Source organism: Olea europaea, unplaced genomic scaffold, assembly GCF_002742605.1.
Source record: "Olea europaea var. sylvestris unplaced genomic scaffold, O_europaea_v1 scaffold1199, whole genome shotgun sequence".
In the NCBI taxonomy this organism is placed as follows: domain Eukaryota; kingdom Viridiplantae; phylum Streptophyta; class Magnoliopsida; order Lamiales; family Oleaceae; genus Olea; species Olea europaea.
Genome location: NW_019229408.1, coordinates 135,075 through 148,810, shown reverse-complemented (window position 1 = coordinate 148,810; position 13,736 = coordinate 135,075). Strand labels below are relative to the sequence as shown.

The window sequence follows — 13,736 nt, the reverse complement described above, 5'->3', positions numbered from 1 at the left end:
TTTACTACTCATTAAATTTACCACGTTATCTATGTAAATCTTATATTTTGTCTGAGAATTATTTGAACATCTTCCTAAAAATCCTATACTAATTAATAAATTATCTCCACTTTCTACCTCTTCATATCCTTTTGTTTGAATTCCTATTTTAATTTTATCTGAAAAGTCTTTGATAGTTAGTAAAAAATCTGGATTACAATAAATTATACCATTATTATTGTTCATATCAACTTCTGTACTAGCAATCATACTTTTGTCTATGTTATTAATTCTTTCATCATATATAGTTACTAACACTTTACATCCTAAATTTTTTCTCATTAATCATTTTATCCCTATAACTATTAATCCTAAATGCATGAATCTAAAATTTTTCTTTTTTAATTCTCTTTTAGAATCTTCTGATATTAAATTTAGTTTTCTTACTTGGTTTCTTATACACTGAACAGATACTTCTCTACTATGTCTAAAAAATTGTGTTCTTGTTTCAAAAATTCCTCTATTATATAATATTTTTGGGTTAAGAATTCTTAATCCATTAGTCTGAAATCTTAAATAATTTTGTTGAGGCTCTATAATTTCTTCTACTAAAATTTTCTTTATAATATTTTCTCTTAATTCAACATGTAAATCTTTAGTAATTCTTAAAATTTCTAAAATTTTAGTTAAATCTTTATAATATGTTCCTACAATATTATCTTCTTCAAAATAACTTAGATTAATTTTTTCCAACAAATAAAAGAAAAAATAAAAACTTTACCAGAATTAGCTATGCCATTAGATTCAGAATACTTAATCATAGAAATAGATGGAAGTATGATAGGATGGGGAGCTATATTAATATGCAAACCCAGTAAATATACTGATAAAAGTACAGAAAGAATTTGTAGGTACAACAGTGGAAATTATAGAGAAAAAGGAAATTTAAGTAGTATAGATGCAGAATTATTAGCTATAAATTATGCATTAGATAGTTTTGAACTATTTATTATATCTAAGAAAGAAATAACTATAAGAACAGATTGTGTAGCTATAGTTTTTTTTGTTAATAAAATGAAAATAGATTCAAAAAGAAGTAGCAGAAGAAGATGGTTAAACTTTATAGATAGAATCACAAATACAGGAATTAATATAGAATTTGAGCATATTAAAAGTAGTGATAATAAGGCAACAAATATATTAAGTAGAATAATAATAGACAGAAATTATTAAATTTGTTTAACATAATTTCTTTATACAGATGACAAGGCCAAGGCCTATAAGACCAGGAATTCCACTTGGGAATTCATTTGCATCAAGACTTTTACCACAGACTCCATTTAATCAGAACAGACCAATGTTACAAGACAGACTAAGGTTTGGAAACCAAGAACTTATAGTATTTCCAAATAGTAATATTTCTTTTAAAATTTTACCGCATATTTCTTTATCTAGAGAAGAAAAATGTATTTTAGATAATTTATAGATTTCTTATAATAAGAATCCAAAAGACCAAAAATACTTTCTTGCATGCATGAATGCATTATCATAACATTTTAGTCAGAACAAGCAAAGATTTAAATTCTATGTTGTTATTAAAGGTAAAAATCCAGGAATTTTCCATTCTTGGATAGAAGTTTTAGATTGCATTAAAAATTTTCCAAACCCTCTTTACAAAGGTTTTACAAATTTTCAAGAAGCATTAGATGTAGCAAGACAACAGATAGGAATAAATTTTTATTTATCTCCTTCTTTAAAGAATTATTCATACCCTCCATTAGACTTCTCTCCAAGTAAAGACCAGAATATTTTCTGCCAACATTGTGAGTGTATGCAGAGAAATTACAAAGTGATTAATGAAGCCAACCAGAACCTTTCAATAGAAAGAACCCAACTCCAAAAGAAAGTGGCTCAATTGGAAAAAGAGATTTTGGATCTAAAAGTCCATTATCCAACAGGTACTATGGAGCCCAAGAAGTCCATAGCTAGTCCGGCCCAAGCGGTAGCTGGTAAAGACTTATCAAATCCGTTGAAGGTTGTAGACTTACCAAAAGCCCAACAGATTCAGAGGACTGTTGATTCCTCTACTAAAATAGATAATCAGACTCAGCAGACCGATAAATCTGCTACAGAAAAAGGTAAAGAAATTTGGGATCTTCTAGGACAGCCCAGTGGAAAATTTGATTACTTAGTCAAATACAGTCCACCAGATCATTTTTCAAATAACCCAGAATTTTCTCAAGCAATTCAGTCCATTAAAGGAAAAGAAAAAATGGTATCCCAAGATAATCAAGACTGTTTATTTCTTCAAGAATCACAACATCCTAATCTAGATACTGTTTCTTTAAAAAAAAAGATTTTTGAAAAAATTGAAGAATTTCAGAAGCAAACTATATTTCTCTAGTTTTGGCAACTTGATGAGAGGTTTGTTCTTTATCTCCCTATGATCATGCTCTCATTGAATGAGAATCGGCTGTGAGTCACATGAATTTTATTTTGAAGTCGTATAGTACCCAATGTACCCACACAAATGGAAGACAATGTGACTTTTGGACAACGTTTTCGATGTGACTCCCAATGCTTGATTTTTAAATCTCTTCTCTATTTTATGTTATATTATTATTGAATTGTATTTGTTATTTTCTTGTATTAGTTGATAATCAATCTACACACAAATCATCCAATTTTCTCAACAATCTAAAGTCATGTTAAGTGATTTGTGTGAATGAACTTTTCTCTTTGATTATTTGATATGATTTTTAGAACTGTAAGTGCCCCAGCTTTTGGAATTGAACATAAGCAAATATCTTATACTAAGGTGGTTGGTTAAAAGTTTTGAAATGGCATAGCACTCAAATACATGAATAAACATACGTGTGTGTTTATGTTTTTATTGCACACTAAGATTTAATGCATTTAGGCAAGTTGCCACTAGCATTAGATGGTATAGCATGAGAAGGAAAGCCAGTGAACTTTTCAAATTTTTATGCCTCATACTGTCGTTATTGCCATTACTACTTGTTTTGACATGTTCACGTTGTCTATGTAATGATCCTGGGAGCATAATGCTCAAGTAACCATCAAGTACAAGGACGTTTGTGTAAGACATTAAACCCTAATACCAAGATCTTTAGAATTCTTGATTTTCACATGTGAATTTTAATTGATCAAGAAAACATACCTTGATCCATGGCAATAATTGATAATTTTTGATCTGCAAAATAATAAACTGTTAAAATTAAAGAAATCGTTCTCTCACTTTTCCTCTCTTTTATTGAATGAATTAATTGATGGATTTCATTCACATTTATAGGCAGAGAGAGGCAGTCTCATTTTGTGCCATAAAACTCTCAACTTTCCATCAAAGTAGACAATTATAAAACTACCATTTCTCAATTGGGCCAATAGGATTTTAGTAATATTAATCACCTTAAATTAATTTCTTTAATATTACATGGGCCACAAGTAATTGGTTTTACATTCTCCCACTTGGCCAGTGTAATATTGTTTTGTTATGTGGTATATAACATAATACGCATACTATTAGCTAAAATCCATCATACATTGGTCACTTAATATATCATCCTTAAGTAAAGACTAATAAGAGTCATGGCGGTTTCACACCATCATATAAACATAATTCCTTCCATGTACTACAGTATTAGTCCCTACCTAATATGACACATAATGAGAAGTTCGATAATTGCATTACATTAATGTCTTCGAAAAGACTATCCCTGTCAGCATTTGCATAATTCATTCACGTACATGTACCAACAGTTATGACAGGAATAATATTTTGTCAAAAACAATACATAAATAAGCCCAAAATATCAATACATAAGCATCATAAATTGCATAATAATGTTAATGATAATTTTCAATAATGCCCATCCTTTCGACATGTTCATTGAATGTCTTTGGTGGCAGTCCTTTTGTTAATGGATCTGCAATCATAAGATTGGTGCTAATATGCTCGATTGACACCTTTTGTTTTTGAACTTCTTCTTTAACGGCAAAGTACTTCAATTCCATGTGCTTAGCACCTTTAGAGTACTTGTCGTTCTTTGAAAAGAAGACTGCTGCAGAATTATCACAATAAAGTTTCAGCGGCTTGGCTATACTGTCGACAATTCCAAGTCCTGAAATAAAGTTCCGCTGCCAATTTCCTTGAACTGTGGCCTCAAAGCATGCCACAAACTCGGCTTCCATAGTGGATGCAGTAATGACTGACTGCTTCGTACTTTTCCATGATATAGCCCCTCCAGCTAAGAGGAACAATAGCCAAATGTAGACTTTCTAGTATCCATACATCCAGCAAAGTCTGAATCTGAATATCCAATGACCTCTAAGTTATCAGATCTCCTATAAGTGAGCATGTGGTCTTTCGTTCCTTGCAAGTATCTCAATACTTTCTTTGCAGCTTTCCAATGATCAATTCCTGGGTTACTTTGATACCTGCCCAGCATTCCGACAATAAAATTGATGTCTGGCCTGGTGCAAGTCTGAGCATACATTAGGCTCCCAACAAGAGATGCATAAGGAATAGCTGACATTTGTTTGCGTTCCAAGTCGTTCTTAGGACATTGCATGAGACTAAATTTGTCTCCTTTCTGAATTGGAACGACACTCGCTGAACAATTTTCCATTTTAAATCTCTCTAAAATTTTATTGATATATGCTTTCTGAGACAACCCTAACAATCCTTGTGACCTATCACGGAATATTTCAATTCCAATCACATAGGTTGCCTATTCCATTTCTTTCATTTCAAAATTTTTAGAGAGAAATTTCTTAGTCTCGTATAATAGACCAAGATCATTAGTAGTTAGCAAGATATCATCAACATACAGAATCAAAAATATAAACTTGCTCCCACTGACCTTTAGATATATACATCGGTCAACGATGTTTTCCTTAAATCCAAAAGAAATAATGATATCGTTGAACTTAAGATACCATTAACGGGAAGCCTGTTTAAGTCCGTATATTGATTTCTTTAACTTACACACTATGTGTTCCTTTCCTTTAACTGAAAAACCTTCAGGCTGATCCATATAAACTTCTTCATCTAAATTTCCATTTAGAAAGGCGGTTTTCACATCCATTTGATGTAGCTCTAAGTCATAATGAGCTACTAAAGCCATTATAATTCTGAGTGAGTCTTTCTTGGAGACTGGCGAAAATGTCTCCTTATAATCAATGCCACTTTTCTGAGTAAAACCTTTGGCAACTAGTCTAGCTTTATATCGTTCGATATTACCATTAGAGTAGCACTTGGTCTTAAAGACCCATTTACACCCAACTCTTTTACATGATTCTGGTAATTCGACGACATCCCAGACTTCATTATGCTCCATAGATTTTAACTCATCTTTCATAGCATCTAACCACTTATCAGAATTGGCGCTCTCAATGGCATGTGAAAATGAAACTGGATCATCATCAACAATTCCCAAGTCAAATTTAGTCTCTTGTAGGTAAACCACATAATCATCAGAAATAGCAGGTCTACGTTGTCTTTGTGACCTTCTTAATGCTATTTCTTGTGGTTCATTTAATGCAGGTTCATTAGTAGCAACTTCATTGTGGGGTGTTTGTTCATTTATTTGTTGTTCAGGTAAATTGTTATGCTGTCCAACAATTTGAGGAACAACAACATTAGAAGAAGTTGAGGGTAGAGAAACTTGAACTCTAACTTCTTGTATTTCCACATTTCGTGGTTCCAAACTCCCACTAACTTCACCATTCTCAATGAACCTAGTATTTCCAGTTTCAAGAATTTTAGTACTATGATTAGGACAATAAAATCTATACCCCTTTGATTTTTCTGGATAACCAATGAAAAATCCACTGATTGTTCTTGAGTCCAGCTTCTTTTCATGTGGATTATAAATTCTTGCTTCTGCCGGGCAACCCCAAACATGCAGGTGCCTTAAACTAGGTTTCCTTCCCGTCCACAGTTCAAAAGGAGTCTTTGGAACTGCCTTACTAGGAACCCTGTTTTGTAGATACATGGCAGTCTTTAATGCAAACATCCACAAGGAAATAGGTAAAGATGAATTGCTCAACATACACCTAACCATTTCTATTAGAGTACGATTACGCCTTTCAGCCTCACCATTTTGTTGTGGTGTGCCTGGCACAGTGTATTGAGAACGTATGCCATGTCTTTCAAGAAATTTAGCAAATGGACCAGGGTGTTGTCCAGTTTCATCATATTTTCCATAATATTCACCACCTCTATCAGATCTAATAATTTTCACCTTTCTGTCTAATTGCCGTTCAACTTCATTGACAAAGATCTCTAAAGCATTTACAGCTTGAGACTTTTCATGCAGCAAATAAACATAGCCATAACATGAAAAATCATCAATAAATGTGATAAAATACTTTTCTCCATCAAATGATGAAACATCAAAAGGCCCACATATATCGGTGTGTATTATCTCAAGAAGCTATGTGCTTCTTGTGGCTCCTTTCTTTGTGTGTTTGGATTGTTTACCCTTAATACAATCCACACAAATTCCAAGATCACTAAAATCCAAGTCATGAAGAATTTCATTCTTTACTAATCTTTCCATCCTTTTCTTGGATATGTGACCCAAACGTTTATGCCACAAGTTAGCAAATCGTTCATTCAGTATACCACGTTTAGTACCAATATTATGATGCAAGGTCAAAAGAGTCTCGGCAAAAAGGTTATCAAGCTTTAATTTGTATAAGCCATCACAAAGAATAGCGGAACCAATAAGATGATTTTGCTTAAACAAATTCAAACATCCATTTCCACCATTACAGAAATATCCAGCGGAATCAAGTTTTGATAAAGAAACTAAATTGCAAGAAATGGAAGGTACATAAAGTGTTTGAAATAAATCTAAATGATGTCCAGTATCTAAAATCAAACGATAGGTTCCAATGGCTTCAACTGGAGCTTTGACTCGATTTCCCATGAGGACAAACTTTTCATTTGGATTTATGGTCTGGGTTGAAAGGAATCCCTGCATCGTATTAGTAACATGAGTGGTATATCCAGAATCAATCCACCAAGTATTATAAGGAACTTCTGCCAAATTAGATTCGAAACATACGTAAGAAATAATCTTACCTTTACTTTCGAACCATGCCTTACGTTTCAGGCAGTCCTTTTTATGGTGCCCAGGTTTACGACAGAAATGGCACACATCTTTCTTGTATTCCTTATTGTGGATTTGGGCAGAAGACTCATTTATCTTTAGTGGTCCTTGCTTAATGCCCTTTCCAGATCTTTTCTTATATTTCTTTCCAGCTCCTTGACGACTTACAAGATGAATAGAATGAGTTCCTTGATTCTTAAGCCTTGTCTCCTCTTGCACGAGCATACTGTGCAATTCATTCACATTCCATTTGTCCTTTAAGGTATTATAGTTCATATGGAATGGACCGTACTCGGGAGGCAAAGAGTTAATGATAAACTGTACTAGGAAGTTCTCATCCACAGTCATCCCAAGAGTCTTAAGTCTTGCTGCAATGTTACTCATTTCAGTAACGTGCTCATGCATGGTACGAGAACCATCAAATTTCATGGTGGTTAAGGTACTCATCAGTGTGCCAGCAAGTGATTTGTCAGCTGTTTGGGAACGTTCTTCTACAAACTTCATATATTCCTTAGCATTCTCAGTTTTAGGGATAGTAGACTTGATATTCTTTGCTAAGGTCATCTGCATAAACATTAGGCTTGATCTGTTTGACCTTTCCCAAGCTTTATGGACAGATCTTTCATCAGCACTGCTCTCATTAGTAAGATCGGCAGGTTTCTCAACTTGAAGTGCCAAGTCCAAGTCCAAAACACCTAAGTTGAACTGAACTTGTTCACACCAGTCAGAGAAATTTAGCCCATTGAACAGTGGTATAGATGAAGCATGCGAATGCAGATATCAAGAGTAATTGATAAATAAATTATGTAATTTGGCATTCAAAATACCATAATGTTTGGCCACTTTGGTGACTAACAAACAACATTAATCGAACATTAATCACATAAATAAAACATTCATATAAATGACTCATCAAAACTTTCGAATAAATCACTTTCTATACCAATTATTGCTTGTAAAATAATTACCACACAATATTCATTGTTGACAATAACACAAACAAGGCAATGAAGGTTGTTAAACTAGATATAATTTTACTTAATCCATAATTTAAATCTTAAGCAATCAAAACTAACTTCTGCAACACTGTACACTTCTGCCAATGTTTTTCGTGCATTAATTGGTTTTGCAATTTCAATTTTACACGTTACTGCTTCTACCTTTTCTATATTCTTTGTAAAGGTGTGATCAAGTCCATTTAATTTATGGACATAAAAGATTCTGAAAGTCGATGGTCACTGTCATGTATGAATGGATCTCCAGCATCAAATCTTATCCTTTGAAAATGCTACAGCTTAGTCAAGATTTTTCTTCTGGCACTTTTAATGCACATATTCAAAGGCAAATAAAGAATTGGACTTTACGAATGACTCTAGCAATTTCTTTCTGGTTTTTTCCATTCCTTCAAATAGATTAAGTCAATTTTACAGTTTAACGCTACGCACGATTTACATATTTTATGCAGCCGTGAATTCCAATAATAATTAGTTTCAATAATCTCAACAAGAACCTTAATACCGAGATCTATAAGAAATAATTAAGGATCGATAAGTGAAAAACAATAATCTTAAGAGGAAAATCAAGAATTCTTTAATCATGGCTCTGATACCACATGTAAGACATTAAACCCTAATACCAAGATCTTTAGAATTCTTGATTTTCACATGTGAATTTTAATTGATCAAGAAAACATACCTTGATCCATGGCAATAATTGAGAATTTTTTATCTGCAAAATAATAAACTGTTAAAATTAAAGAAATCGTTCTCTCACTTTTCCTCTCTTTTATTGAATGAATTAATTGATGGATTTCATTCACATTTATAGGCAGAGAGAGGCAGTCTCATTTTGTCCCATAAAACTCTCAACTTTCCATCAAAGTAGACAATAATAAAACTACCATTTCTCAATTGGGCCAATAGAATTTTAGTAATATTAATCACCTTAAATTAATTTCTTTAATATTACATGGGCCACAAGTAATTGGTTTTACAGTTTGCACTTTAATAAGGGGAAAATTTCAAATTTATATATATGTATTTTTTTTTCTAGTAGTTCATTTGTGCGATTATTCAGTTTGTGGTAATTACTCGACAATATGCAATTGTCCTCATCAGTTGTGCTTATAAATGTGAAACAATAATTTTAGTGCGCTTTCTTTATGCTGGAATCAAGTGGAACTTATATTCAATTCCATTTTCTGGGTGATTGAAAGGTTTCTTTGGAAACCATAAATACAGGTTAGGTATAAAATATTAATTTTCTTCTATTGTTCACTAACTTGAAAAAAGAAGTAAGCTCATAAAATGAGTTTAAGCTAGGTTCTAAAGTGGAGAAATATTTTGGGAATGAGTCCATTAATATGGAAAAAAAAATACTGATGATTTATAATAAGAGCAGGAGATGTGAAGACTAGCTGTTACGGTTGTTTTCACGTCTTGAAGTAGCTCATGATAACATTATATATGTACTCTTTAGTTTTGGAATTTTTTATTTTTATTTTTATTTTTTAGGGTGGAATATTGATTGGCTTGATGATTCAGGATGATAAGGATTAGAATGTGGTTTGGGATCATCCAGCAATAATTGTTTGACAAGTGGAGAATGAGAGAAGAGTAAAAATAATAATAATAAGGATAGAAATAAATCTAGAGTGGCTCGACTTCATATGACTTGAAAAGTGCCTTAAGGTTTTACACCAAAATCAACAAGTTGAAATGCAAGCCTAGGTAATGAATGGCAGCACCAGTAATCAGCATTCCAACCTAGGAGAGGAGCTGTGAAAGCTTTTAGTCCTACTTACCTTTCTTTTTCGCACTGAGATGCATGAAAGGGAAAATACATGTAAATGTAAACTTTCATTATTTAACAAAATTTTATTGCTACATATAATTCTGGCAGAAAGAGAATGAATAAAAATAAATACCCAATTTTCTTTTGTTTTTGGTAGTCATTAAACTCTTGTTGAATTGAAAATTTAGCTTTCTAATTCCACTGAAGGCCTCAAGTAAAACATATTCTTATTTGTAAACAATTATGAGAAGTAAGAGATCCAAAAGTGTGATTTTTTATCCTAGAGGTTATCTGCATAATTGAACACGACTAGTTTGACAGTTGATTAGTGAAAATGCATGGTAGTCGTGTGTTGGTGATTGCTTGATTGGTATCATAAAGGGAGTTTATTTATATTTGGTCTCTAATCGTTGCTATGCTACATATAGAAGTTGTTTGAAGAGTCTCTACGTGGTGGTATACTACATCTGTCCTTGACTCTGATGGTTCAAGAGAATATTGGAAGAAAATAAAGAAGAATAACATGGTCCAAAGAAAATAACTTCAATTTAATATTAATGCTATCAAAATATGTAGTGTATCTGTTATTTAATTGGAAGATGGGGAAATTTATCTAAATGCAAATACTATAGTCAATATTATATCAAGCTGTAGAATCGGTTCGTGTACTATAGATATAGTTATCCATAGTTAAATGAAATTTATGCAGAATACTATTCACACTACTATAGTCAACAATGACTGAGCTCGCAATGATGCATAGTATTACACCGTATGTGTCCTAAAGGTCACATCTAGGAAAGGACAGTCATATATGGCTTGCAAGATTGAACTTCTGATATTATAACCAGATCCAAATCCAATTCTTGCTTCTTTAAATACTAGTCACCTGCCCGTGCATTGCATGGGCTGTGTTATTTTCAAGATAATATTAGTGTATTAAATATGTTGAATTCTCATTAATTACATTTTGAACTAATAATTGTTTGAACTGATTTTCAACCATCTATCTCTGAATAAATGAATTTGTAATAAGAAAGCAAACTGATGTAGAGAAATTCAACTGGATCAAAATAGTAAGATATAAAATCATAGACAGATAGATAAAGCAAAAATTAAAGATTGACATGTTCTATAGATTATATGTATACTACAATCATTTCTTAGAATTCTTCTCATAGTTATGTAGGTCAAGGACGCTCAACATGGATCTTGTTTTCAAATAGTTCACATCTTTAATTGGTGGTTGTGAAAACTTGTGTCCTAACTGCATCAACCAATATTTAAATTTTCGAAACATTAGAAAATAGAGATATTCAACAAAAAAAATATATTATTGCGATGATTTGGAAAGAAATCAACTATCCTTCTCAAGACCTTATTTCCATGCCAAAAATTGGTAAAATATCATTGAATAAAAGTCTTCAAACAGAATCAAATTTTTTACAAGATTTAGTATGTTTCCATCCTAGATTATATTTAGCAAACTTAGGGCATAAATTCAACTTTGTCAATGGTTGGAAAAACAATTGGTCTCAGTCATTTTGTAGAAATGGAAATGCAAGCATCATTAGCACCTTCCCATGCTGCTCAAATGTTATCCATTATATTGTGGAATTTAAAATTGAAATAAAAAGAAATAAAAGAAATAAAAACAGCGATCAACACATATTGATAATCCTATTATAAGATAAGAAAATTAAATATTTAAACAAAATTTTAAAGTTAATTACAAAGAAAATTTAGTGTCATATTAGCTGCATTTTGCCATTTTCATTAGTACGATCAAAATAAAATTTTCCACTTGTGAAAAACATTTACATCAATGTTTAGTTTTATCGACAAGGAAAATAAATAAAACATCATATTATTTTAACTCGCCATATTGTTTCAACTGCGCAAGTCCTCCTGGATGTTCTTCTAACCCGAATAGAAGGTTGCAGAAGCTATAGATGCTCTTTCAACATCTGAAAATTGAAAACAAAAAAAATAGCAAAAAGATCTTCACCCGGAGATTAAGGCTCTTATACTATAGTAAAGACCTAGAATAAAAGTGAAAATAAATATGATTCTTAATGCTGTAGTATTTTGCTGCTATATACGAAGATAAAATAAATATATTCATGCCCCTGAGGATGATCAGGTATTCCTTTTTATGATAAAATGAATTTAAACTTGCTTAACGCGATGCACACACAAGATGCAAAAAACTGAGAATTAGTATAAATTACAAAGTCCTAATTTTTGTGTTGGTGATCTTATTTGTTGTGTTCAATCTTTATTCTTTTTTAGTCGAATAAACTTGTGGATTAGAAGGTTATTGAGTGATTATTGAAGATTGTTAGCTGCAAAGGTTTAGTGTTTTTATTGATAATTCAAGATTTTGAATTGAATTTTTTTATTTGTGAAAAATATTTGACCTCTACTTTGATTTCAAGTTTTAGTTTCTGCATCTCTTCCTCCGGAAGCAACTTTTCTCAAAACTTCCACAACGAATTACGAAGATAATATATTGAGGTCCTACAATTGGATGTTTCCTTTAGAAGATGAAGTCGAAGTTTAGCCAAAAATTTCCCACATGCAATAACAATCAGTACTAATAGGGCATTCTTATCTAATTTCGAAATACAACATAAAAAAGTGTACCATGATTCATTCAAAGCTATATATTCTAGAAATAGCAAAAACATGGAATAAACCAATGCATACAAGAATTAAAAGGAAAATCTAAAATTGAAACTAAAAGGTACTTGACTGGACAGTTAAGACGGTATCACCCTTGGCGATCAGATTATGAGCCATCCACAAATCACCTGCTTCTTCTGGGACCATATGTGGCAAAACCCAAACACTAGAACATAGAAGAAACAACAAATTAGTACTATTTGAACCCAAAAGGAGTAGTGAATTTGAAATTGATGTTTTCTTTCCTCTTGCCTTTTCAAGTGGAATTTCATTTTACACCGTCCATCTTCTTAAGGTTTAAGAGATCTCACGATTGAACTTAGTACAGAACACTTCCTTTTCTTCCAAAGAAAGAAAGTCAATTCAAAAATATTGATCAGAATCAGCATCACAGGTAAAGGTGCAAGATATTAAAACATTTAGAATCAAACATATACTGCCTTGTACATTAAAAATCTTTACCATGTACAACCACAACTCTTTTCTCTTTTGCACAGCATTGTAACTAGGGAAAAAACTGCATTGACATATAAAGCGGAAGAGTTGAAGTAATTACCTCTACAAAATTTGGATCCAAAGTGGTGTTGATTTCAGAAGCTTCTCCTTGATTTATCTTTACCTCATTAACATTCTAATTAAACAAAACCAAAATGTAAACATAAAAATATAAATGTAAATTCCAAATCGCCATTTCCATAAAATTCATGCAATAAACTCGAAACGTAACTAATTTAGCTTTAAAAAGTATGAACTTTCAAAACCCAATTGCAGTTACCCAATAAAAGTAGCTACTTTCACGAACCTAAATAAAAATAGATATTAAATGTAACCAAAAAGGGAAAAAAAAAAGATAAATGAAAGACAGACGCATTGATTGGGCAGTAAATGATTGAAGAACGAGTGTATGAATTATTGAGAAAACAATATGAAGGTACTGTTATACAACTCTAGTAGAAGAAATTGTTTACCTGTCTATGAATTGATTGCCTTCTCACCTCATACTGTAGTTGCCTTCTCAAGATCTCTCCCCTTCGAAAGTTTCAAGAACTGAAATTTTTGAGAGAGAGTAAGGGAATCTGGTAAGGTTTCATTTGGTGTGGAGAGATAAAACACGCATGAAGTGAGAGAGAGCAATAGCCA

General features: G+C 32.1%; 1 protein-coding gene across 1 annotated transcript; it reads right to left on the bottom strand.

The window, feature by feature from the left end:
- Positions 1–6,640: 6,640 nt before the first annotated feature.
- Positions 6,641–7,865, bottom strand: LOC111374052. The gene is made up of 2 exons (XM_022996671.1): positions 7,091–7,865; positions 6,641–6,983 (listed from the first exon to the last, which is right to left on the bottom strand). The coding sequence occupies exons 1-2, from the start codon at positions 7,692–7,694 to the stop codon at positions 6,949–6,951; spliced, it is 639 nt and encodes a 212-aa protein (XP_022852439.1). The 5' UTR covers positions 7,695–7,865; the 3' UTR covers positions 6,641–6,948.
- Positions 7,866–13,736: the final 5,871 nt, after the last annotated feature.